This window comes from Sylvia atricapilla, chromosome 16 (genome assembly GCF_009819655.1).
Source record: "Sylvia atricapilla isolate bSylAtr1 chromosome 16, bSylAtr1.pri, whole genome shotgun sequence".
Lineage (NCBI taxonomy): Eukaryota > Metazoa > Chordata > Aves > Passeriformes > Sylviidae > Sylvia > Sylvia atricapilla.
The window spans coordinates 11,219,100-11,241,711 of record NC_089155.1 but is presented as its reverse complement, the minus strand read 5'-3'; the positions used below and the strand labels follow the sequence as shown (position 1 = coordinate 11,241,711).

Here is a 22,612-nt window from a genome sequence, read left to right as displayed (position 1 = left end):
CTGAATCTCAGGGGCACACAAAAGTGACTCCCAAATCAGATGTATGCACATTTAACTTTGAAGTTCCTGCTTAAAGAAAAACAGCAAGAACATGCCTCAGTGTGATAGATGTGATAAATTTGGGTTAAATCCCCCCAAAACACAATAAAGACATAACCCCACATAACTGTTGTTTGTCTGGGTTGGTTTTTTTTTGTTTTGTTTTTTGATTTTTTCCCCTGCTGCTTTCAGAAATGGCCAAACCTCATTTTCTTTATTTAAGAGTTGCAAAATGTTTTTCACATATTTGTGTAAAAACAGAGCCAGGCTCTTCTCAGTGGTGCCAAGAGAACAAGAGGCAGTGGTGAAAAACTGTTGCTTAGGAACTTCCACCTAAACATGAGGAAGAACTTTCCCGTGCAGGTGAGGCTGTGGAGTTTCCCTGCACTGGAAATATTCCAGACCTGTCTGGACACAATCCTCTGCCCTCTGCTCTGGGATGACCGTGCCTGGGCAGGGGGTTGGAGCAGGTGACCCCACTGTGGCTCCTTCCAGCCTGACCTTGTGCTTCTGTGTACGGGAATGAATGCCCCACCCACTGCATTGATGGGAAATCTCTGATAAAAAGGTTCATCCCTAAAATTTTGCAAACTTGCACCTGTCTCACAACGGGAACTTGGTCCGCTGCATGTATAACCACAGCTCTTGAATCAGCATTAGAAATCTGCTTGTAGATGAGTGTATTCCTCAGCATCAGTTCCATGCAGAGACAAAAGCAGAGTTCAAGGCAGACATGAGATGAGAACCCTCACAACCCCAACAAGAGCTGAGAGAGCACAGGACTTTACTAGGAGAGTGATTAGAAAGCATCCCTGGTTTTTACAGGTCAAAACTTCAAGAAGACCTGACTCGCACCACTACAGACCCGCATCCCCTCTGCCGGCCCCTGCGCAGGACGGGGAGGAGCAAAAAAACAGCCCACAAAAGCAATTTTCCTCTTTAAACAAATTCCCAGACCGAACTATTCAGCCCGAGTGGGAGCATCCCGTTTCTGCGACACCTTTGCTCCGGCCGAGCTGCGCGGGGCTCCCGGCGGGCGGGCAGCGATTCCCCGCGGGCCGTGCCGAGGGGAACCCCCGGAGGACACCCTTCCCCTGAGGACACCCTGAGCCGCGGACACCGTCCCCCGCCAGCCCCGGGGAAGGCGAGCGGCGGACACGGAGCCCCGCGGTGCCGGGGGGTCGCGGCGGTGCCTCCCGCGGACGGGACAAGCAGCGGGACGGCTCGGGGGACACGGGCTCGGGGGACACGGGCTCGGGGAACACGGGCTCGGGGGACAAGGGCTCGGGGGACACGGGCACGGGGGACACGGGCTCGGGGGACACGGGCGGGTCCCGCACGGCGGGGCCGGGGCGGAGCGGCCCCTCCCCGCGGGCAGTGACGCGCCGGGCGGGCGGGACCCCGCGCACCTGCGGAGCCGCCGCCTTTGTGCAGTGCAGGTGCGGCGCCCACCGCACCCCACCCCCCCGCACCCCCCCGCCGTGACGTCAGGCGGGCGCTCGCGGGGCACGATGGGAGAATCCCAATGTTTTCCAATGGATGCGCTCAGCAGCGCGGCGGCTTGAGGCGACTCCGGCGGCGGCGCTCGGGGGAGGGTGTCCCGGCGGGAGGCGGCGGCGGCGGGGGGCCGGGCCGGCGGCCCGAGCCCCGGCTCTTCCCCACCCCGCCGGGCGGCATGGCCCACCCCTCTGAGGCGCCCGGAGCTGCCCCCTGAGCGCCCGGAGCCGGCGGAGCGCCGCGCCGCAGCCCTGCCTGCCCACGGCGCCGGGGAAGATGCTGCCGAGGCTGGTCCTGCCCGGCTGACGCCCCGCCGCCGCCGCCGCGCCCCCGTCCCCATTGTCCCCCGGCCGCCTCCGGCTCCATGAGCGCCTCCTCCTCCCTCCTCCTCTGAGCTTCCCGCCCTCCACCTCATGGCTGCATCGGAAGAAGGGACCGGCTGCTTTCTCCCGCGAGGCAGGTCGCAGAGTGACCCCAGCATCCTCACGGACCCCGCGGGCCCCGGGGAGCGCCCAGGTACGGCCCCGCTCTCGCCGGCGGCGCTCGGGGCGCGCCGGGAGCATCCGCTCATTTGTCAGGGAGCCGGTCCGCCGCGGGCGGGCGGGAATTGGGAACATATTGCCTGCGGTGAGTGCCGAAATGGTGCGGCGGCCGAGCTCCAGAGGGGATTAGAGCGAGCGCGTCCCGCGGCTTCGGCATCGCCCGCGGAGCGCGGGGGGCGCGGCCGGCGCTCGGTCCCGGCCGGGGGTCCCCGGGGCCGTGGGCACCGCTCCGCCCCGGCTCCGGCAGAGCTCCTTTAGGACTTTGCTGGGGAAGGGGAAATGAGCGCTAATAAAGCGGGCTGTTTGCATGGGATCGCCATGGAGACAAGGCAAGCAGAGTCATAATTAAACGCTTTCTGCCCACAAGAAGGTAATTTTCACTTCATAGGGAGAAGCGTAATCTCCTTATGAAGTGTGGGCACAGAGGGTGGTGCTGAGGGGACACAGCCCAATCGTTAGTGTATAAATAGAATATTGTGATTAGATTTTTTTTTTTTAAACAATGGCTAATGGTGTTTTCCTCTTCACTTTGAGGAGTAATTCTAAATGTCTGTTGGTGGTGACTCAGTAATTTCAGATCGTCAGAATCTAAGCAGTGCTGAGACCTTTAGGAAAAAAAAAAAAAGAAACAAATAGCTACATCACTTTGATGTGATGTGATTGACCGGAAAGGCACAACAACAAGCTAGAAGCAAAGGGTAAGAGGCAGTTTACTCTCAGTTTCCCTGAATAGATGGTGGTCACACAAGAGCTGTCAGGTTCCTTTATGAGAAGAGAAGTAATCAAAACAGCGTAAAGACAATGAATGGGGTGTTGATCATCACTACCCGCTCCTGATTTCTAAGCCTAGAAACGGGTTTAGGGGTTGGGTCAGGCACTATTCAGCCTGCAGGAGACAGTCCCTGGATGCAATTTCGGGTTGAACTTTGCTCCCCTTTCTCAGATTACTGAGTAAATAAAATATTCCAGGCTCTATTCATACACCTGCTGTATTGCTTCCTTCTGAGCCGATGAGGATATTAGTATTTGTATCTAATTTAAGTTCTTCTATTTATTTGCCTTATCAAGCAGTTGTGAGCACGTTGGTCTGGAGTGAAATACAAATTGAATTAAGGCAAACAGTGGATGATTTATCCCTGATTACCAACTGCTCCGATACCCTAAGTGAAGGGAACAAAGGACTCTTCTAACACGAACTGCTCGACTCACTCCCAAAGGGGCAATCTTGACTGAAAGAGGAATGTATGTTCCTGCCATTTGATTTCTGGAAGCAGAAGTGACTAATGAAAGGAAGGCGTGTGCTACCTCGGTTTTAATTCCTCTAGATTGTTTTCCGCTAATTAATTCTTTTGGCCTTTGTGAGATACACAACAAAGAAAGTACACAACATGTCTGACAAACAGACAAAGATATAAACATTATTGTGCTTTTTGTTAGGAGAAGGGACTGTCAATACCAAGGAGCATTTTTTTTTGCCCCTAATACGGACTCCATCTGATAAACCAGTGTCCCATTGCATGGCAGGAGCTCTTTTAAAATGCAAGAGAAGGTGTCTTGTATGTGTTCTGTTATTCAAGCAATATGTAGAGAGAAACAACAAATACATATGGTTTTTGTTTAGGTAGGTATGAGCAGTCAGTGGTAGGATTAGCATGTTTGGTAAGATTTGCAGGTTTTAAATTTGTTCATCAAATAGTATTCAACATCTGTATGCTTCCAGATGATAATAAAATGAACCAAAATTGCTGAATTTAAATAAAATTTTACCCCACGGTGTTGTGAGTAATCATTATGAGCAATTTCATATATTTGGTTACTTAAGAATCTGGAATACAATTTATATTAAGAACTATGAATGGTAGATGACATAATGGCAGTTTATCTTATTTTACTGTCCTGGAAAATAATTTTATCATTATCATTATAGCAGCATAATCATCTATGTATGGACTCTGAGTCAACAGAGAGTCTTAGCAGTGAGAAATGATATGTCCAAAGTTTGTGTTTACATCTCAACCCTGCTCACAGACAAACCATGCAGAGAAGTGTGAACATGTAAGATTCTTAATTAATCTAAAAATGAAATCAATTTTATGAACATTTAAGTTACGTGTTTAAATTGTAGACCAACAGACCAAAATTATACCAAAATATGGATATAATTGTAGAATCCCTACCAAAACTGCTCCTACTTTTACCTGGCTTTGAGTGATGCCGTATCCCTGCTGGAGATACACTCTTTTTTTGGAACAGGTTTTGGCTGTATGATGTGGTCAGGGATTATTCTGCACCAACTCATTTGGCTGTGCCTGCTGGGGGAAGTATATTGAGGTAGGAAATGTGGTAACAGACAAAGGCATCCTCGACTCTCAAAAATCTCTTGGTGGATTTTTGGTTTAAAGGCATATTTATATTCATCTTCTTGCCCAGTACAATTACAGTATCTTTTTGTTTAGCCCAGCTTTATGCAGGAAGTGTCAGTGCCATAGCTGAGAGTGTGGAGCTGGCAGCATAAAGAGTTTCATGTGTTTCCCAAAGGAAATCCTGTGATGCAATGCTTGATTTTCCTTTCACTCCTGAAGCACCAGTTTAACCAGTAGAACTGACCCATCACAGCAGGGTTTGAGCCTCACTGTCCCAGAATCTGCTCTCCCTGGACCAAATCATCCCTTTTTAGCTGGACCTGAGCAACATAAACATCAGATCCTAGGAACTTGGGATGAGCACATTGCAGATGATGAGGGCTGGTTCACCTTCCCAGTGCTTCATCTGCGATTTTTGCTGAACTATTGCTTGGGTGAAATGTCAAAGGGAGTTTCCCATGTGAGAGCAGAGCTGAAGTTTGTTTGTTTGTGAGGGTTTTTGTGGTGTTTTGTTCATTTTCAAAGAGGTCTCAGTTTTCATCCAGCAAGAGTGTGGAATAACTCAGTAGCTGGCTGGTTCAAATAGCCTTAGATGCTGATTTTCAGAAGTCCTGCACACTCACAGTCCTGACTAAATTGCCAGCAGAAGCTGCAATTACTCCAAGCCTTGAACAATAAAGGCTTCATGATAAAGCCTCTTCTTATCTAGTGTGCTTTTCCTCACAAAACATTCACCGTAGAAATGAAAAGCTATTTTATAACCTTGATTTAGAAGAGCTGCAATCTTTACAGACTACAGTGAATTTTATCACATGTAAAAAACTTATGAAATTACCACATTTCACTAAAATCTTACAAATATTCCTGTAATAAGTCAGATAAACAAGGTGCTCAGTAAACTAGACTATGGGGAGTTAATAGCTATTTATTCCAAAACAGAGATACAAATTCACTGATTTAGATTCTTCATGTGCAACTTTAATTGAGCAGCAGCTCCTCACAGTGATCAGTAAAGACATCATAATCATGGTCTAAGAAGAAAAGATGGACTTTAGTTCAGGCTGTACTGACAAAAAGAGGATTTCCTCCAGCATTTAAATGGTTCATAGAGGTCCTATTGGTAATGCAGAGAATACTGGAAATTGCATAAGAAAGATAAGAAGGAATGAGTGTTTCTTTGCTTTAATTGGATCAGTTATTTATTTTCTCCTTTAAGATAAAATCATGCATTTCAGCCTGTATTTAAGTGAACTATTTAATGGCCACTGACTGAGCAGTATTTTATGAGAATTGCTGTAATACAACAAACACTGGGCTTCATGTCTGAGTCTGTTTAAGCTTGCTGTCACACTGAGTGAGCAAGCCTTGAGAAAGGAGAATGTCCTTAGTTTGGAAAACAGACATCAAAATACTCATGTCTTGCTTAACTACAGACTGTCTCTAGGCCAGGCTGTTGTCAAAAAAGTGAATTTCTTCTTATTCACAGAATCATAGAATGATTTGGGTTGGAAGGGCCCTTACAGATCATCTCATTCCAACTCCCTGCCACAGGCATGGGCACCTTCCTAACCTGATTAGATCAGGTTGCTCCAAGCCCCATCCAACCTGGCCTTGAACACTTCCAGGGATGTCAACAATTTCCTTATCTTACTTGTCTTTCCCCTCCTCCACCTTTCCCAGATAAGGATCAAGAGAGAAAGGAGAGTCTAAAGAGAACAGATTTCAGTATCACCATCTAATTGAGAGACAGTTGCAGGAAGCCAAAATATTGCTCTCATTATATCCTTCCAGTAGTCACAGGGCAGAGGGAAGATTGACAACCTCATTTGATTTGTATCATGAAAGGGAGGGGTGCACAGACTGAAGAAGAACACACCATGTCAAAACTCTGTATTACTTGAGGAGATATAGACAACCATGACAATGTGTGAAAATGTCATCCCCCTCCCCTCCCCTTAATTTTGGGATGATCCATTTGAATTTGTATAAGTACACATTGATGCCATCACGTTTTGCTCTCTGTGCTGCTGCCTTTCCTTTTGGCACCACACAATTAAAGAAAATCTCCAGGTTGGGCATTGCTGAGCTCTCCAGCAGATCTTGCCAGTGGTCCACCATGTGTTCCCTGTCCTCCAGTGAAGGATGTGTATGGAGGCAAGGAGCTGTTGTGGTGCAGGCCGTGGTGTTAGATGTTGTTAACAGCTCTGTCATCATAATTTCTTACTGCCTGGTGAGGGGGGCTCCTCAGTGTCTCCTCTGGTGTGGTGTACTTCAAAACCTGACAAGTTAAAGCTACTGCAAAGTAGCTGTTCCAGAGATACATGGTTATGTCTAGGCCAGACACTAATTTCCTTTTAATTTCTGTTGAATACCACATGTAATCAGCTGCACTGTGCTCTGAATCAACTCCAGGGGAGACTGCATAAGACTTAAAAGGCCCTCCACCACTCTTTCTAGTTTTCATAATTCAGAAGTTCTGTAGCAGGCAGCATTCTTGTAAGTATTCTTCTAGGATGCTAAGAAGAGATGCTGAGATGAGAATTGAAGTGTTTTGTTCCTTTTACATCATCTTTCCTTGGGCTGGAGCTTGAGCTGAAACCCAGCAGAGCCTCACAGGCAGTGTGAGGAAGGACATCAGTTGTGATGCAATAAACAGCAGGTACAGGAATACTCTCTAATATGCCTTTTTCTATCTCATCTACTGTCTTGAAGCTGTAACCTCCCCTGGATGGACTGTGCCACTCCATATCTGTCATTGTCTTCTAGTAACATTTTTGGGTTGACTCAGCTGCCGAAGATTTTAATTGACTCCTGTCACTGCTGTATTTGTTCCTTGAAGAAGGTTGCTCAGTCTGAGTCCTGAGCAGTGGTAGGCAGCCTGTGAGCCACTGGAAAGCTGTTCTTTCCCCCTTAACAGGGCTCTGGTAACCCAAATGATGTTGGAAATTGGCAGGGGATGTTTGGGAACTCAAAAGCAGATTGAAAGTGAAGTGTGGTAGGTTTGGGCTCCAGGTGCTGGTGTGGAGCAAAGGGAAGGCAAACAGGAATTCCACTGGAGTGCACAGAGATTGGTGCACTGAATCTCTGAATCTGCTCGAGCCATTTTTGCTGCAAATCTATTCAAGCCAGGCCCATCATTCAGAAAATCTTCTAAGTGTGTGCTTAACTTCCAACATGTGCTTAGGACAGAAGGAAATCCATAGCAGAGGGAGGACAGAGAGGTGCTGTGGCTGCCCTGTCTGTTAGCTGGGCTGCTGCTTCATCCTTCTGCAGTCACTTGGATCACTGCAACTTAAATCAGGGACTTAAAGGCTTATCTGTGATGTCTTTAGTTGTTGCATGAATTTTCAAATTTGATCTTAATGCTTGAGCCAGGCCACCTATAAAAAGTTGTTGGGGATTTTTTTCTTTTTTTCACCAGATAGGTTTTGGTTTCCATTTAATCTTTCTCTATCAACAAGTCTGTTCTGTTAACAGAGTTTGTTTCACCTGCATTATATTTCTTCTGAAACAGAATTTTATCAGGTCTCCTACATCCTTTCCTTTATGAATTTATGGACAGAAGTAGCTAATCAGTGCTTTTGCTCTAGTTTATAACTGAACCCGATGTTTTGTATATATGAAACTTAGTGATATTCTCTCACTCAGAAGTTCCTATTTCTAACAAAAGAGCTCCCTGCAGAAAGGTACTATTCCACACCTAATGGGGGCTGTACTCAGGTATTCTCAGTAGTGATTAGAATCATCCAGGCTATTAGTTAATATCCCATTTTCCTCTCCATTGAAATCCAAATTGAGTCCTATAAAGCCTCCCAAAACATTTGCTATTTGTATAAATGTAGCGTTAGAGTCTTTTTTCTGACATAGTACCTGAAAAATCATCACCATATTACCAGGTACTACACTGGGAGTTGTATTTTAAGAAATGGTCCCTGTGATGCCTGGAAACTTCACTGGAAGCACAGAACTCCCTTTTCTCCTGCGTCCTGCAGCCCTTGTCCCTGGCACGACTCATGTCTCACATGGCAGCTCTGCTCCAGCATTTTCCAGGAGGGGAGGATGATCTCTCCATCCCTGGAGAGGAGGATGGGCACAGTGTGCTCGGGAAGCTGCAGAGGTGGCACTCCCTGGGCGTGGATCCTCTTGCTCCAAATGCATAATTTTGGTCCTGCACATATAATTTGTGTCATTGGTGGGGTATCATTACACTGCTCAACATGATGCACACTTAACACAAACTGCTTTTTGCTGTTGCCTGAGTGTTTTACTTACTGATACTCAGTTTATTTTTTCGGACTCAAGAGAGAGCTTGGTGAAGTTATGTTTTAATGCTACTTTTGCAGAAATTAAATGAGGTCAGTTAATAAGTATGCTATTCATGCTGAGGATAGGTTTTAGGCTTTTCCAGGGTTTGAGTGTTCCCGGTGTTTGGAGATTTGTATTTAGCCAAACTTTTGAGTTCTGTAAAGGAAATACAGAGTTTTAATGGAGGGAAAAGTGTTTTAAAGTTCTTTTCTTCTAAATCCCAAGTTGGCAGGTAGTCTGAATGTTGTTGAAAAGATACTTAAACCGTTAAAACCTCTTTATCCAAGAAGTGGAAATACTGATTATACACCATCAAAACCTAGACTGGATTTATGAGAGTGAGGTCATCATATCGGAAATACCTGGTGGTTTTTTATGTTTACCTTTGTCTCTTTAATTCAGGCTTTCTTTTAAAATAAAAGTAAACCCCAAATCTGATTTCATACCTTAAGTAAAAGAGCTCAGACCTAATTTACACACCTAATAACTTGTGCACACAAGTAGTTGCTTCTCTATGCAAATAAGAGGAACTCGTGTCTGTTAAATAATAAAAGATCTTCACACTTTAGCTATGAATGAAGGTGGTTTCAGATTATTCATTCAGTTCATGTTTGCACCACACTTTGAGAATGGAACGAGTTGCATAATGCTGGGAGTCATGTTTATCTGGAAATGTAAACTGTATATTTTAGTGAGTAGTTAAGTAACAGTGTTAATTTCCCCTGAAATCTTTAATTTGGGAATTCTCTTTCAAGGCTGCCCAAGTCATGCTCTAATGAATGGGCTATACCATTTACTTATTTATAAAATGAGGTTTTTAAACCAAATTCATGGCTTTGTTTTTTTTACATTTATTATGTAGAATTAATTGTCCTTGCTTCTCTAAGCAGGTCAAGTCTATAAATACTAGGAGCAAGTAAAACTAAATATACCTTGATTTTGCTTCAAAATGTAGCCTGTTTGGATGCTAATACAATAGACTCTTTGTGCCCATTAAATCCCATGCTTTTGTTTGAAATTCAAGTTGATTTATGGCCTAAAACCCACACAATTTATACATGCCCCAGAGAGAACCTCATATAGGGACTTGACGCAGGTCAATAGCTCCGTGCTTGAGTCTGCATAAATATTTCAGTAAGATGATCTGAATCAAAGGGGATCTTATCTTGCTTTCTGTAGTACAGTGATATTTTGGGTCAGGAATGTGGTTGCAGCTGAAGGAAGGCTTGTCCTTATGCATAAAGCACTTCAGAATTGGTCATATAATGAAGAGACAGTTTGTGTGTGTTAATTACCTTAATCTAATTTTTTTTTTAACATCCTCAAACTGTTCAGCTGCTGCATTACCAGCAAGTGGACACAGATTACTGCACTACATCAAACCAGTGAAGCCTTCACTGTGTTCTGAGGGCTGCTCCATCCCTCAGGCCACACAGTCTTCCCTGTGCCTTGTCCATATTGATCTGCTGGGAATGGCTGTCACTTTTAATTCAGTTGCTCTCAGAACTCTGAATCTCATCTCTCAACTAAACAGCCTGCACCAAGACTTGGGGTTTTATCCTTAAAAGAACACAAGGAATGCTGCACTGGGTCAGGACTGAGGTGTGTCCAGCCAAGGACGGTGTTCTTGACAGGGGCAGGAAGCTTGGGACAGGCTGAGAGCAAAGGGAAGGGTGGCTGAAGGAACACACATGAATTCCACAAGAAATCATCAGGGTCAGTCTCCTGTGCTGCCTTCAAATAACAGCCACAGGGGTTGATGCTTTGGGCAGGTTTGCTCAGCATCTCAAACCAGCCCTGCTGTCTTGGGGAGCTCAGACAGAACTTGAGTGGAAATCAGCCTCCAGAGTTTCTTGGCTCCTGCAAGTTCATTTGTAATTGTTCCATCATGAATGAGATGAATCTGTGTGGAATATTTAAATAGAGCGAACATGATAGTGTATGCAACACTGACTTAATTGGGTTTCTCTGAAGTTTGTGCTTTGCAGATGGGACTTCTGTAATTTTGTAAGCTCTGCATTTAGGATTGAAGAAAAAATGGTGGTTTTTTTTTTGGTTTTTTTTTTTTTTTTTTTTTTTTTTTTTTTTTAATTATAGCAGCCCTGTAGACTGGGTAGCAGCTTTCTGGGACTGCAGAGGTTTCAAGGAGAAAAACATCCTATTTTCAGATACAGCACTTCAACTTAACTTCAGCTTAAAATTTTCCTTCCATGACAGTTGCTCATTTGACTTTGCTTCATGTTACAGTGCCTCGAAGGAGAGAGTATGTACTCACATTAGACTGACTACCAGATATGCAGAGAAAGATCTAGAAAAAGAAAATGGAGTCCTGGACTCATCCAAATTCTTCACCTGCCCAACTTAAGTTTTAAATACCTTGTTTCTTGTTTAACTCAAGAAAATTAATGGAAAAATCAGAACTGAGCTAAACTGTGAGTTTCACTTCTGATTTCACAGGAGATACTTAACTGCAGAAAACTTAATAACACATCTTCCTGCAAGTGAGGAATGTAAGTGAACTCCTGCCACCTGGGAATCCCCTATATTTAGGAACATACCAGAGGTTCCTGAGAATGTGCTATTTTACTGTAAACTCCTGATACCAGCTCAGGATGGAATGGCGTGATACGCAAACTGTGTATCCTCACTAAACCCTGGATTCTGTTTGATCTGCAGTGGGAGCAAATATCAGCCACTGCCCGAGGCTGCTGCCTTGAACCCTTGCAGCAGTGGTGAACTTAACAGATGACATGATCAGATGTGGATTTTCTTGAGGCAAACATAGGGAATGTGAACTACAGCTGTCAAGATGGATAGAACAGAGACTCCTTAGTGTTATGGTGTACATTTGCTGCTGTAACTCAACCAGAAGAATAAACTGAAAGGAAGCCAAAGAAAAGATAATTTTAACATGTAGAAGTACAAAGGAGCGTCCTTCGTGCATGAATGAAGATGTTTTAAGAAGGAACCCTAAGTGATAGAAATTTATCCATTATCTCTCTTCCTTAGTCCAAGGAAGTATCACTGAAGGCAGCACAGGCTGGTCTGGAATTCTGGCATTCCTTCTGACTCACTGGGTTGGTGCTTCCTTACATGCTCTTGCTCTCATGTGACAGGGTAGAGCTTATTGCACCTCTTTTTACTTCTCAGTCTGTTTCTGCCATCCAGTCTGAGTTCATTCTAATAGCTAGCTCTTCTGTCTGAGCAAATTGAGCAGCTCCTGCTCCAGAGGCCTTTCTCCCAAATGATTCTTGTGGAAATAAAATGGATGCTACTGCTGTAACAACAGAGAAGCCAACAAAGCCTGTTTCCCTCCAGATCCAGCATTTTCAGTCCTCAGTTTGATCTTAAACTGCTAAAAGTCTCATTTATGAATGAGGAGGTTAGATTGACTCCTCTGTTGTCTAATGAAGAGTCAGACTGAATGAAGCCTCTTCCCTTTAGGGCCTCACACAGCAGCTCTCCTGTAGGTGAGGAACCAAACCTGACGTCACACCCAGGCACTTCCTACAGGCAGCACTTCAGAGGGCCACTGGTGTCATTTTTCATCAACTCCGTCCTTCGCTGAAAGTTGCCAGTGAACTCCAAAATTATTGTGCGTGACAGGAGATGAAGGGTTAAACAACTCTTGTTTGTGAAAGAAGAGCCCAGGAGCAAAAAACCAGGAGAAGCTGTTTTCAATAACTTGTTCCATTTATATTTTTCTCACTCCTGCTCTCACAACACAACTTCTAGGCTTTATTCCAACACATCAAGGGTCTCGAGTTCTACCAACCTTCTCTAAAAAAGCTGCACTCTGTCCTGGGCCATTACTCATCTCTCTTATTTGGGAGATGATATTTTATATAATCAGCTATTTGTGTCCTGCACCTGCAGAAAATCTATTCTGCTTTGCACCCTGGAATTTAATATTCGTTGATTCACCTGTTTTTCTTTAGGATTTTAGACATTTTTTGCAGAAACTTCTTCTGCAAAAAAACCAACAGTAAAAAAACCCAACCTCTCCAACCCAAACACTTGGCACTGCCATAAGCTTATGAGTTTTCAGACCATGATTTGCTTGGCTGCTCAAATGAAATAATTATAAAAGGGATAAGTTACTGAATATATATAGTGGCTTAGACATCATAAAATACCAGCAGAGAAATAAACCCAATTTTTCTGAATAGACAATATGGAATGATATTTTCACTCTATGCAAAAGGACAGATCTCTCAGAAGGAGGATACACTTCATATACATATTAAAATTTATTTTCTCATCCTATTAAAAGAAATGGAAAGCTAATTCTGGTGGGTTTAATTAATTAGTTTTAAATTCAAATTCCCCTCCCTCTCTCAAGAAATTCCCCTGCAATTTGCCAGCAGAGCATTGCAGAACTCTTTTTTAGATCTTGGTAGCTGCTGTAAAGTTGTCTGGGAACAAAATCTACTTTTCAACAGATTAATCTAAATGTACATATCCAAGTAGGGAAAAAGTAGCAGTAGCTTCAAAACTAACTTTCATTTTAAGTAGTTTTTTGAAGAAAGAGGAGAACTTTGGGTATTACATGTTGGTTCTTCAGAAATACTCACTTTTTTAAACACATGGAAACGACTTTTTCCTGCTTTACATTAATAATCTGATTTCTAACCAGATATTGTATGTTAAAATGGAATCACAGAGACTTAGGAATATCTTTTCTGACAGAAAGGGACAGGACTAAGCGTATCAGAGCCGACGGGAATTGTGCAGTTTAGAGATTTTGTTGTTATAGATCATAATATTCTCATAATACAAGAGAGATTACAGAAATATGGCATAGTGTTATTTTGTCTGACATTGTAAAGAAAGAAAGACTTAAAGGATTAGTCTTGGTAACTTAGCTGTTCCTTTGCAACGTGTTGTGATATAATAGGAAATAATGCAGCGCAGATCCTGAACATGAAATAAAGCCTCTGGTCAGAATCTCGTTAATGCCAGAAATGATTTAAAGCCAGCCAACAGCCCCAGTTTTCTGTCCCAGAAATGACAACACAAGATGTGACGCCTCTTACTCTAATGCTGCATAAGAACATATCATGCATGTGATTAAGATATGATTCAACACGACTAATTCCTCAAGATTCACTTCTCTTCATTGTTAAAAACCCAAGGACAGCACAAGAGAGCTGGGTTAGATTTTAGATGGAAGCTGCTACTTTGATAAGGAATCAAACTACTTCCCTATCCCATGTCTATGGAGAGAGATGGGCCAGGGAGGCAAAGTTAAACGTTTTTTCACTCAAGTAAGCTAAGCACCTAATTTACAGACACAAAGCATCCTAACAAATCACCGTAATGAGGCATTTGCACACCCACACACATTTATACTCATGCTGTTGCTCAGCTTGCACCTGCACTGGTGGTGAATAGATGTGTAATTACATCTGGAGCTGTTGAAAGCAGGCCTACAGGCAAGGTCTATATAGCTGGAGTGAGTGGCTCCCTTTTCGCTTCACTTTGCTGTGGTCGGCAGCTTTTTGGGAGCTGTTTTACCCTATCGATCCTGCTTTTCTGTTCCAGCAGCTCTGAAAAGCTTTTCCAAGGAGCCCTACAGATGTTGGCTTTGAGTCATGAACGTGTTGAGTGGCTGCTCCAAGTGCTCATGTCTCTTGCTGTGTCAGAGCACTGGGAGCCCCTCAGCTGATAACATAGGCAGACTCTGATAAGCTCAGAGCAAGGGCACGGGCTAGAGAGCCAAAGTTCAGGCATGCTCAGGTCTTGCAGATAAAGGAATTTGTGAAGAAGTGGTCAAAAAAATTTGGTGCTGCAAGATTCTCCTGAGAATAACAACTGTTACCGCCTCAAGTCAGATCTTACAGTCCCCCTACACCAGAAATCAGCAATCCCATCTTCAGGGGGACCACAAAAATAAAGTCCTTCCACTTCGTTACGCATCCAAGACATGTTCCAAACTTCAGATTCATGACTGTTGCTGTGAAATTTTTAATTACACCTTCTGAAGCCCAACTTTTTGTTCCCTCATTTCCCTTGGAACTCGTGCACAAACCAAAACCATCGCTAGCTCGGATGTTTTGTAACCTCCAGAAAAAGCACAGAGATTCCATTGCAGGCATTTTACCATTGCAGCAAGCCTGACTGACCCAGTGCTCCTGCTCTCATCTGGTCATTTGGGTGGCTTTCGGAAGGTGTGACTTCAAAGTCAAAATAGCAGGTCTGGAGTGGTTTTAAAAAAACTGTTTTATTTCATCCATTTTCTGCCCAAAACACACTCTGCCTTCTGAGATGTGAAGAAGGCTTTATCTATTTCACTGCCATCTAAGTCTGCTTGAGGTGGCAGCCTGGTTATTTAGGGTGTTTCCTGTGACAGATGGATTATTTACAGCAATTGTATCCCAAAGATGTAGAAAGCATAGTTTTCATAAATTGTCGGCAGCTTTGGGATCCCAAGTATCACATTCAAATCAGCAAATTCCAAGTGGCTCAAGCACCAGATTCCAATAACACTGATGTTTGAACAGTAATTATATATATTTTTAGGGTTTTGTCTGAAATGTAACAGTTTTAATGCAGTTTTACTGGCTATTTCACATCTGTGTCTGATACCACTGACCATCAGTTTGCTGGAGTGAGGATAATGGGAGCTCACAGTTGCACATCTAAACCAGTGCATCATTGTAAAACTATTTGCACAATTTAAATGCCTGGACACTAAACTGTGATTCCCTTTCAGGTCCTGTGCTATCATATAATCCATATCCATTGAAAATTGATTTGACATGAATAATCACTGTTTAATTGTCATATCTCCTAAGGAGGCTATTTTATAGAAGTGAAAATAATAGCATAGGACAACTATATGGTTTTCTCTAATAAGCAAGTTATTCTGATTACCCTGCCCTAATAGCATAATTGCATTCTGGATGTTCTCTTCTCAGCAATAACTCTGATAATTACAGTCCATGTGTGGTCCAGGTCCTGGCAGGGGGCAAGGGGGTGGGGTTTGGGGTTTGCTATTGTTGATGTTGTTGCTCAAATTTGAATTTTAAAAATATGTGCCCAGATTTTTCTGCACTGCAGATATAGTCAGGCTCTAGGATAATCTCCAGGATGACACAGAGTAGCTATCAGGTTTTAATTTTTCATTTTTTCACCATGGTTGATGAAAAAAACAAAAACCAAACAATTGCAGCTTTCATTGGTGGAGGGAAGAGGAAAAGGAGAGGTAAGGAGGGGATGGCAGCTATCACCCACTTACCTTTGTATTTTGTATTTTCCTGTGAACATATTGCATGAAAAGCACAACCCAAGGGTATGTGGATTTCTGACATTTTCTTTTTCATGGCTCATGACACTATAAATCCATCAAGCCTGCAGTCACATCCTCACAGTAGCCTGGAGTGAGCTTACAAGAGGCCAACCTCGAGCACCAATTCTGCCCTGAATATCCATACAGAAGAGGTTCTCAAACTTCAGCTATATTTAGGACTGAATTTCAGCTGATGAAATACCACTATAAGAGCTCTTTCTCCCAGAAAATGGAGAGCCAAATATTAAGGCATTTAGTCATCAAAAGAAATGAGAACAAAGCTTTTAGATCCAAGAGGATTTAAGTGTTGAACAGTCCTGTAGGAGTGCTTGGACAAATCTACTCTTACAGTCCTTAAGAAGTACTACAGAGCCATCCTAATTTTCCAATTTTTCCCACCAAAAATTACATTTACTGCTGTAATATTCCAGTCCTCTTCTCTTTGAAAAAACTCCAGAAAACCCAACCCCACCCGAAGTTTGGTTACCTAAAAAGGAGAGAAGCCAGGAAATTATGGATGTCTGTAACTAAGTTATTGCTAATGGTTTATGCAGAAAGTGTTCAAATACTCAGATCACAGCATTAAAAGAAGTGTTTAACAGCCCTAGCAGAACAGCCAAGGTTTGACAGGGCCCAAATAACCCATCCTGATGATGAGACTGTGCCCTGATAGGAGGAACGATTTCACTGCTGTTGCATGGGGAATTCTTGTTCCATAAACAACCACCTCAGTTCCCCTGGGAATACTGCAGTCACTTCAGGAAATAATACAGCTTGCAATTTGTTAGTTCATGATATGCACTTTGTTTACTATACAAGAAGAGAGTTAATGAAATGGCTTGGGGTTTGAAATGGGATTTTTCAGCTATTCATAATTTTGAAGCTGATTTAACCATTCACCTGGAATTGTGATGCAGAGCAAGTAATTGCACAAGTTAATGGCAATTACAATAGCTAACAGGCATAATGAAGTGTTTTGCATATGCACTCCTGGGATTTTTGTGCATGCAAATCATTTGTATATTTTGTACAAATTTTCTTCATTGTATGTAAAAGAACTCTTTTATATGTTGTTGCCATGCCTATTTCATTTAGCACAGGATATTGAACTAAACATTCAAAGAATTCAAGCGCACAGCTACCACTGATCCTTGTGTTATAATTGACTGACTGCTTAACCAGATTGCATGAACAATGCTTCTTTTTTTTAATCAAAGGTTGATTCCTATGTTTGTCTAGTTCTCTGGTAGATCAAGGACTGTATCTTTTTACTAGAAATACAAAAGCTTTAACTGAACTTTGAGAAAATCCTTTTGGGGATTTTCTTGAGAATCTACCAGTGGAAGAGCTTTCCAAGAGTTGATAGCAACAGAGGCCAGAATTTGACAGACTTCCTCTTTTTCCTTTTGTTTCATTACTTCGGTGTTTCTTTTTTATATTTTTGAGACTGCAAAATCATGCTCATACAAGTCATTAGGCTTATTCACTTTTACTTGTTCCTGGTTTCTCCACACTCAGATCCTTTCCAGATGACTCAAGCAGAGTCCCCCAAGAGCCAAGACTCCTTGTTTGGTAGAGTAAGGGTTTTTCTTTGCACATCTTTGCTTTTGGAAAATTCTAGTGAGATTAGCCTTGAGCTATCTGCATAATCCATTTCATCACAAAATGGAAAAAAATCCTCTAAATTCAGGGAAGCAACTTGCACAAGAGGACAATCCGGAAAGCTGTAGCTCCATCAGTGGAATGGTTTGGTAGTTCTGTAATGCAGCCCAGGCTTCTTCCAGGGAGCAGAATGACTCAGAGGAGACAGAGCTAATGATGGCTGAAGAGTCCTAATGATGCGTTTTGTGTACAAACAAAGTACAAATCCATTATATTCTGCTTTCATTTTATTAATTGGTCATTTGTTACCCAGTGCACTGTCAATTAAGTGGCTCTAAAGAAATTCATGGTATCCTCCTGTTCCTTTTATTCATAATAAATATGTCAGTCTCTGATTAAATGCCTGAGTGGATAGAACATGTTTAGAGGATATGACATCGTCTACCTCTTCACAGTATGACCCAAGGCTCTGATGGCACAATTAAGGCATGCTCCAGCAGGCAGACCAGCTCCCCACAGTGAGTTTCCTCAGTGGGCTCGTCCAAAGTCATCAGGGTTATGATTCAACCTAAAATCAGTCTCCAGGAGTGTCTCAATATACGCCCTGCAGGAGAGTCTCAGTGTGCTTATGGCTCAGAACTCACTTGAGTCTCAGCCTGTGCAGGAGTGAGGCTCCAAGTAAAACCCGGGAACAGCCACCTATGCCTAATAAAATCACCAGGTCTTATTTCAGATCATTTGGAGACAGATAATATTCAAATTCTAACAAGCAAGGTAGCAAATAGTCGTGTTAGTCTGGGAACACAGTCAAATGGTTCAATCTACTCTAATTTGGCCAATTTCTCCTAAAAAATTATAGTGGTCTCTCCCATTTAACAAAATTAGGCAGCATCTGTGCAAAGCAAGGTTTGAATAGCCAAGCATATGTTTTGCACACATGCAAATAAACTTAATTAAGAGTTGCACTCAGTCACAGAGTGAACTGACATAAGGTATTGGACTAGGACTGTGCAGTGCCACTTGTGTTTGGCTGCTGAGTACAGACAATACACATTTCAAACACTGCAGAAATAATCTAGCACATAAAAGCTGGTGATGGTGACAGGAAAACTGTGACACAATCAAGGGAATATGCAGATAGAAGTATGGAGGTGCAAATACATTACTCATCAGGAATTATTTGCTCAGCTCTAATGGATGTCATTACATCTGACTAAATCAGTAAGGGCTGTGAAAGCAAATTTGGGTCACGCTACCACCTTAATTAGTAACTACCAATCTTACTAAGCTTATTGCCTTCTCAACCAGCCAAAAACCCCCAGACTTTTGCCTCCAGTTCCCCAGATGATCTGTAGTAACTTACAGATTGCATTTTAGTTAACTGATTCTGATCTGAAACATGAACAAGTTCTGTCCTTTTCAAAAAAATAGAGAAGCAGCTAAAAATGTGAATTGGAGAGAAAGTCCTTGCTTCTTTTATAGTCACAGTTTGAATTTCATGCATGGCAGTAGCTCTAAGGCACTGAAGCTATTAGATCATTTTTAGTTCTACCTATTATGTGAGCTGTTTTAGAAGAGAGAAAAACCTACTCAAATATATTTAAAGATAAAAGCAAAACATGAAATGCAGCATTTTGAACGTGTGCAGGTGTCTGCATCAATGGCCTTCATGAGCCAAGTGCATTCTGAAACAATCACACAGAGCCTGAATTCACAGCCCAAACCATTACATAAACACTGCCAGCTTTAGTGGATGTGGCTGTTTAATCTCCAGGGTGGCACTGGGAGGTGACAGTCACACGTCCTGGGCACGGCACTTCCTTTTGTCACTGATTCACACCAGTCCCAACACTCCAGTGCCAAGGGTGGCTTTGTACCCAAACTGGGGGACAGACACTCAGTCCTGCAGTGTGACTGGTAATAAACACACTCGACCTCCTGAGATCTCTGGATTTCCAACTGGTGGAAGATGATTCTCCAGTGGGATCGGGAGAGTTAATTTAAGCTGGGGAACTGGTGTGTTCTCTCTCCTTATCTTCCACTTTCTCCCACATACACCCCCATTATCTTTAAAATGTTTTAAAATGCTTCTACTGGGCAGAGGAGGAGAAGAGAGGCAAGGTAGGTTTTTGTCGGAGTAATCACCTTGTTCTCTCTGTTTTGATCAAGAGGGTAGGCTTAGGTATCCTCACATTTGGGAAAGCAATCTTGAATTAATGTTGAAGAACCAGCCTGGAAGAGTCATCCACATATGTAGAATGAAACATAAACTAAATGTGGTGCATAAAAATCTCTAGGGTCTTGCCTTAGCACAGGGCCATTAATTCTTAGAACACAGTCATTAGTATTGGATCCTCGCTTGAGCTTTTGAGCACTGCCTTGTGCTGCCCTTTCTGTGCAGGTCTGCGGGAATTGGACACCCTCCTGTAAATAATGCTGTTACAACAAGCTCGTGGGCACTGGGAAATACCCATGACAGTTGTGTAGCTGCTTCTTTTTCCATGCACTAGGGGTAAAAGGTTTACCTAATGAAGAGATTACCTGGGATTTTGTATTGGAACCAATTGTGCACCTTTTTCTATTATATTTGTGCTTCCTTTTCTTTCAAAGAGATTTGGGGGTGCTTAGTTCTTGACACTGCTTTGAACACAGTGAATAAGGGGAATGTGGAATTCAGACCTTGGAAGGACCTGTGAAAGTCAACAGGAGATGGGCTTAGAAATAACCCTGAGTGTTCACATTCTACTACAAGGACTGCTTGTAATCCAGTATGGTATTTCATTTCTTCTTATGCTTTCATAACCAGGGGGTTTATGGGTTGTACATATTTTATATACACTGACAGGTATTTTTAGCTAAAGTTATTTTTGATCCCAGATGCTCCCATCGGACTGGAACTGGCCTTTTCCTTTGGTCTGGTTCAACCTCTGGGCTGACTCAGCACAGTAATGATGTTTTCCTGAGACACATCCTTTACCTAAGTGACATATTGGTGAAACAAGAAAGGGAAATGTACAGGGACTCTAGTGAAGATCAAAAGAATCCATTTCTTAAATTTCATCTTTCATTACTACTATGCAAGAACAGAAAAATATTTTTTCCTATCCTCTGCAGGACATGATTTTTTAGACACAAAGACCTTCATTCTGTAGTAGAAAGATGCTAAAGCAGGTTTCTTGTTAAAAACTACTGTTCACTCTGATTTTCTAATACAAGAACACCCGTGTTTCCTGAACAGAAGTTACATGGTGTAAAGCAATAACTGAAAAGATCTTTCCGTTTCCATTGAAGGAAACAGTTGAATTTCCATCTACATCAAAGGATCTCTTTCTGTACTCCTGGCCATTTTAATGGTTTTCTCTAGTAAATCTGAAGGCTAGAAGAGCAGTTGTCATGGGAACTGGCAACAGATGACTCAAGAAAACAAAATTAAATGTTGGCTTGATATCAACAGCTAATCTAGTGCCCTGCCAACTGCAATCACAGCTAACATGAGCCTTGCCCAGCAAGCTGTGATTTGAAAGAAGTTGCAGCCAAAGATAGAGTTTCTCACCCCATGAACAGGAGAACATTTTAAAAACTTCAACTAATGAGGGGACCCAACAACTTTGGAAACAGTGAAACTTAGAAAAACAGTGTTTATAGTTGCTGAGTTAGAGCCTTTACAGTCATAAATCAGAGTTTCTTCTTTGACATCAAAATTGTGATGTCAAATTAATTACCATTTCAAGATCTGTCTTAGCATTTTCAGAATTCATATGATTGATTTGTGCTGGGAAAGAGTCCAAAAATTGTTTGAAATTGTGATTTTAGTGCATCTGTTATCTAGAAAATCCATTCCTATGCTATAATCTATTTTGCAAAGGAACACCTTTAAGTATATAATTTTTAGACATGGAATTTAAAGACTTTTTTTTAAGAAATCATATCTAGCTGCTTTTGTTTGTCATCAGCAGATTTTAAGGCCTAAAGAGCTGCATTGAGGACTGAATTTCAGAGAATATATAAAAAATTGTCCTTTATATCCAGTGATGGAAAATACAGTCTTGGTTAAGAACAATCTGCTAATACTTGGCTCCTCCTAGTGACTGTTAAATTAGCCCATATGGAGTGTAACAGAAAATAGAACAGTCTTGAAATAAAATAAGAGTGTGTTTAGAGCTTGTTTACATAAACACAGCCTATGAAAATCCATGCAGGTTCACTTACGAAAGTACAGTGGAATAATTAACTATTAAAATCTATGTGGACACTCATGTTGAGAATTAAAGTGAGCTCAATTTAATTTAGCTTTATTCTGTTCCAAAGTAAATGAACCTAAATTGAATTAAGATTACTTTGATTGTAGGAGAAAGTATTCATGCAAATTTACTGTGGTTTAATTAAGCTACTTCCAAGCACGCACACTTAAGTAAATTGGATTAGATTTTTTTAAGCATTTTTGTGTAAAAGCCTGTAGGAATCATGGAAAGGACAAATTTTGGGCTGAAAGGTCTCTGTGTGCAGTAATGTATCAGTCTGGCCTCTTAAGTAAACAAGAAGTGATTGATTTTTCTCTTTGTTCTGAGATTTCCCATGTGCATTTTTGCCATGTTCCCTCTAGTGCTGTTCACATTCTGGGTTACTTCATTGGGGAGATTTTCTAACTGTACTGCAGTTTGGGTTTTATGAACTATGTAGCAAAATTGTCTACACCCACAACACTTGGAAGTTGTGGGAAGTTTTAGACTCCTAGGCCAGCTTTGTTGTCAGTAGTAAATTGTCAATGAACTTGTTCAGAACCTATGACAACCCTTTCTCTAAATATTAAAGCTCTCGTTAGCTTGATATATAATTTATCCAGTAGGATTTAATTTGCCTTTTTACATGTATAAAATATATTGATGCCTTCTGAATGAGCACCTCACACACATCTACCTCAGTTTAATTCAGGAATAGATTAATCTCTATCTACCCAATGCATCTCCATGTTT

General features: G+C 42.2%; 1 protein-coding gene across 2 annotated transcripts in view; it reads left to right on the top strand.

Moving 5' to 3' along the window:
- The first annotated feature begins 1,708 nt into the window (after positions 1-1,708).
- The window catches only part of PHACTR3 (phosphatase and actin regulator 3), a 100,018-nt gene continuing 79,114 nt past the window's right edge, over positions 1,709-22,612 (top strand). Inside the window, exon 1 of one of the 2 annotated variants that reach the window (XM_066330904.1) lies at positions 1,709-2,052. In XM_066330904.1, the coding sequence (XP_066187001.1) occupies positions 1,950-2,052 (103 nt within the window). In that variant the 5' untranslated portion in view covers positions 1,709-1,949. The remainder of the gene's footprint in view (positions 2,053-22,612) is intronic. The other variant, XM_066330905.1, reaches the window with a different exon arrangement.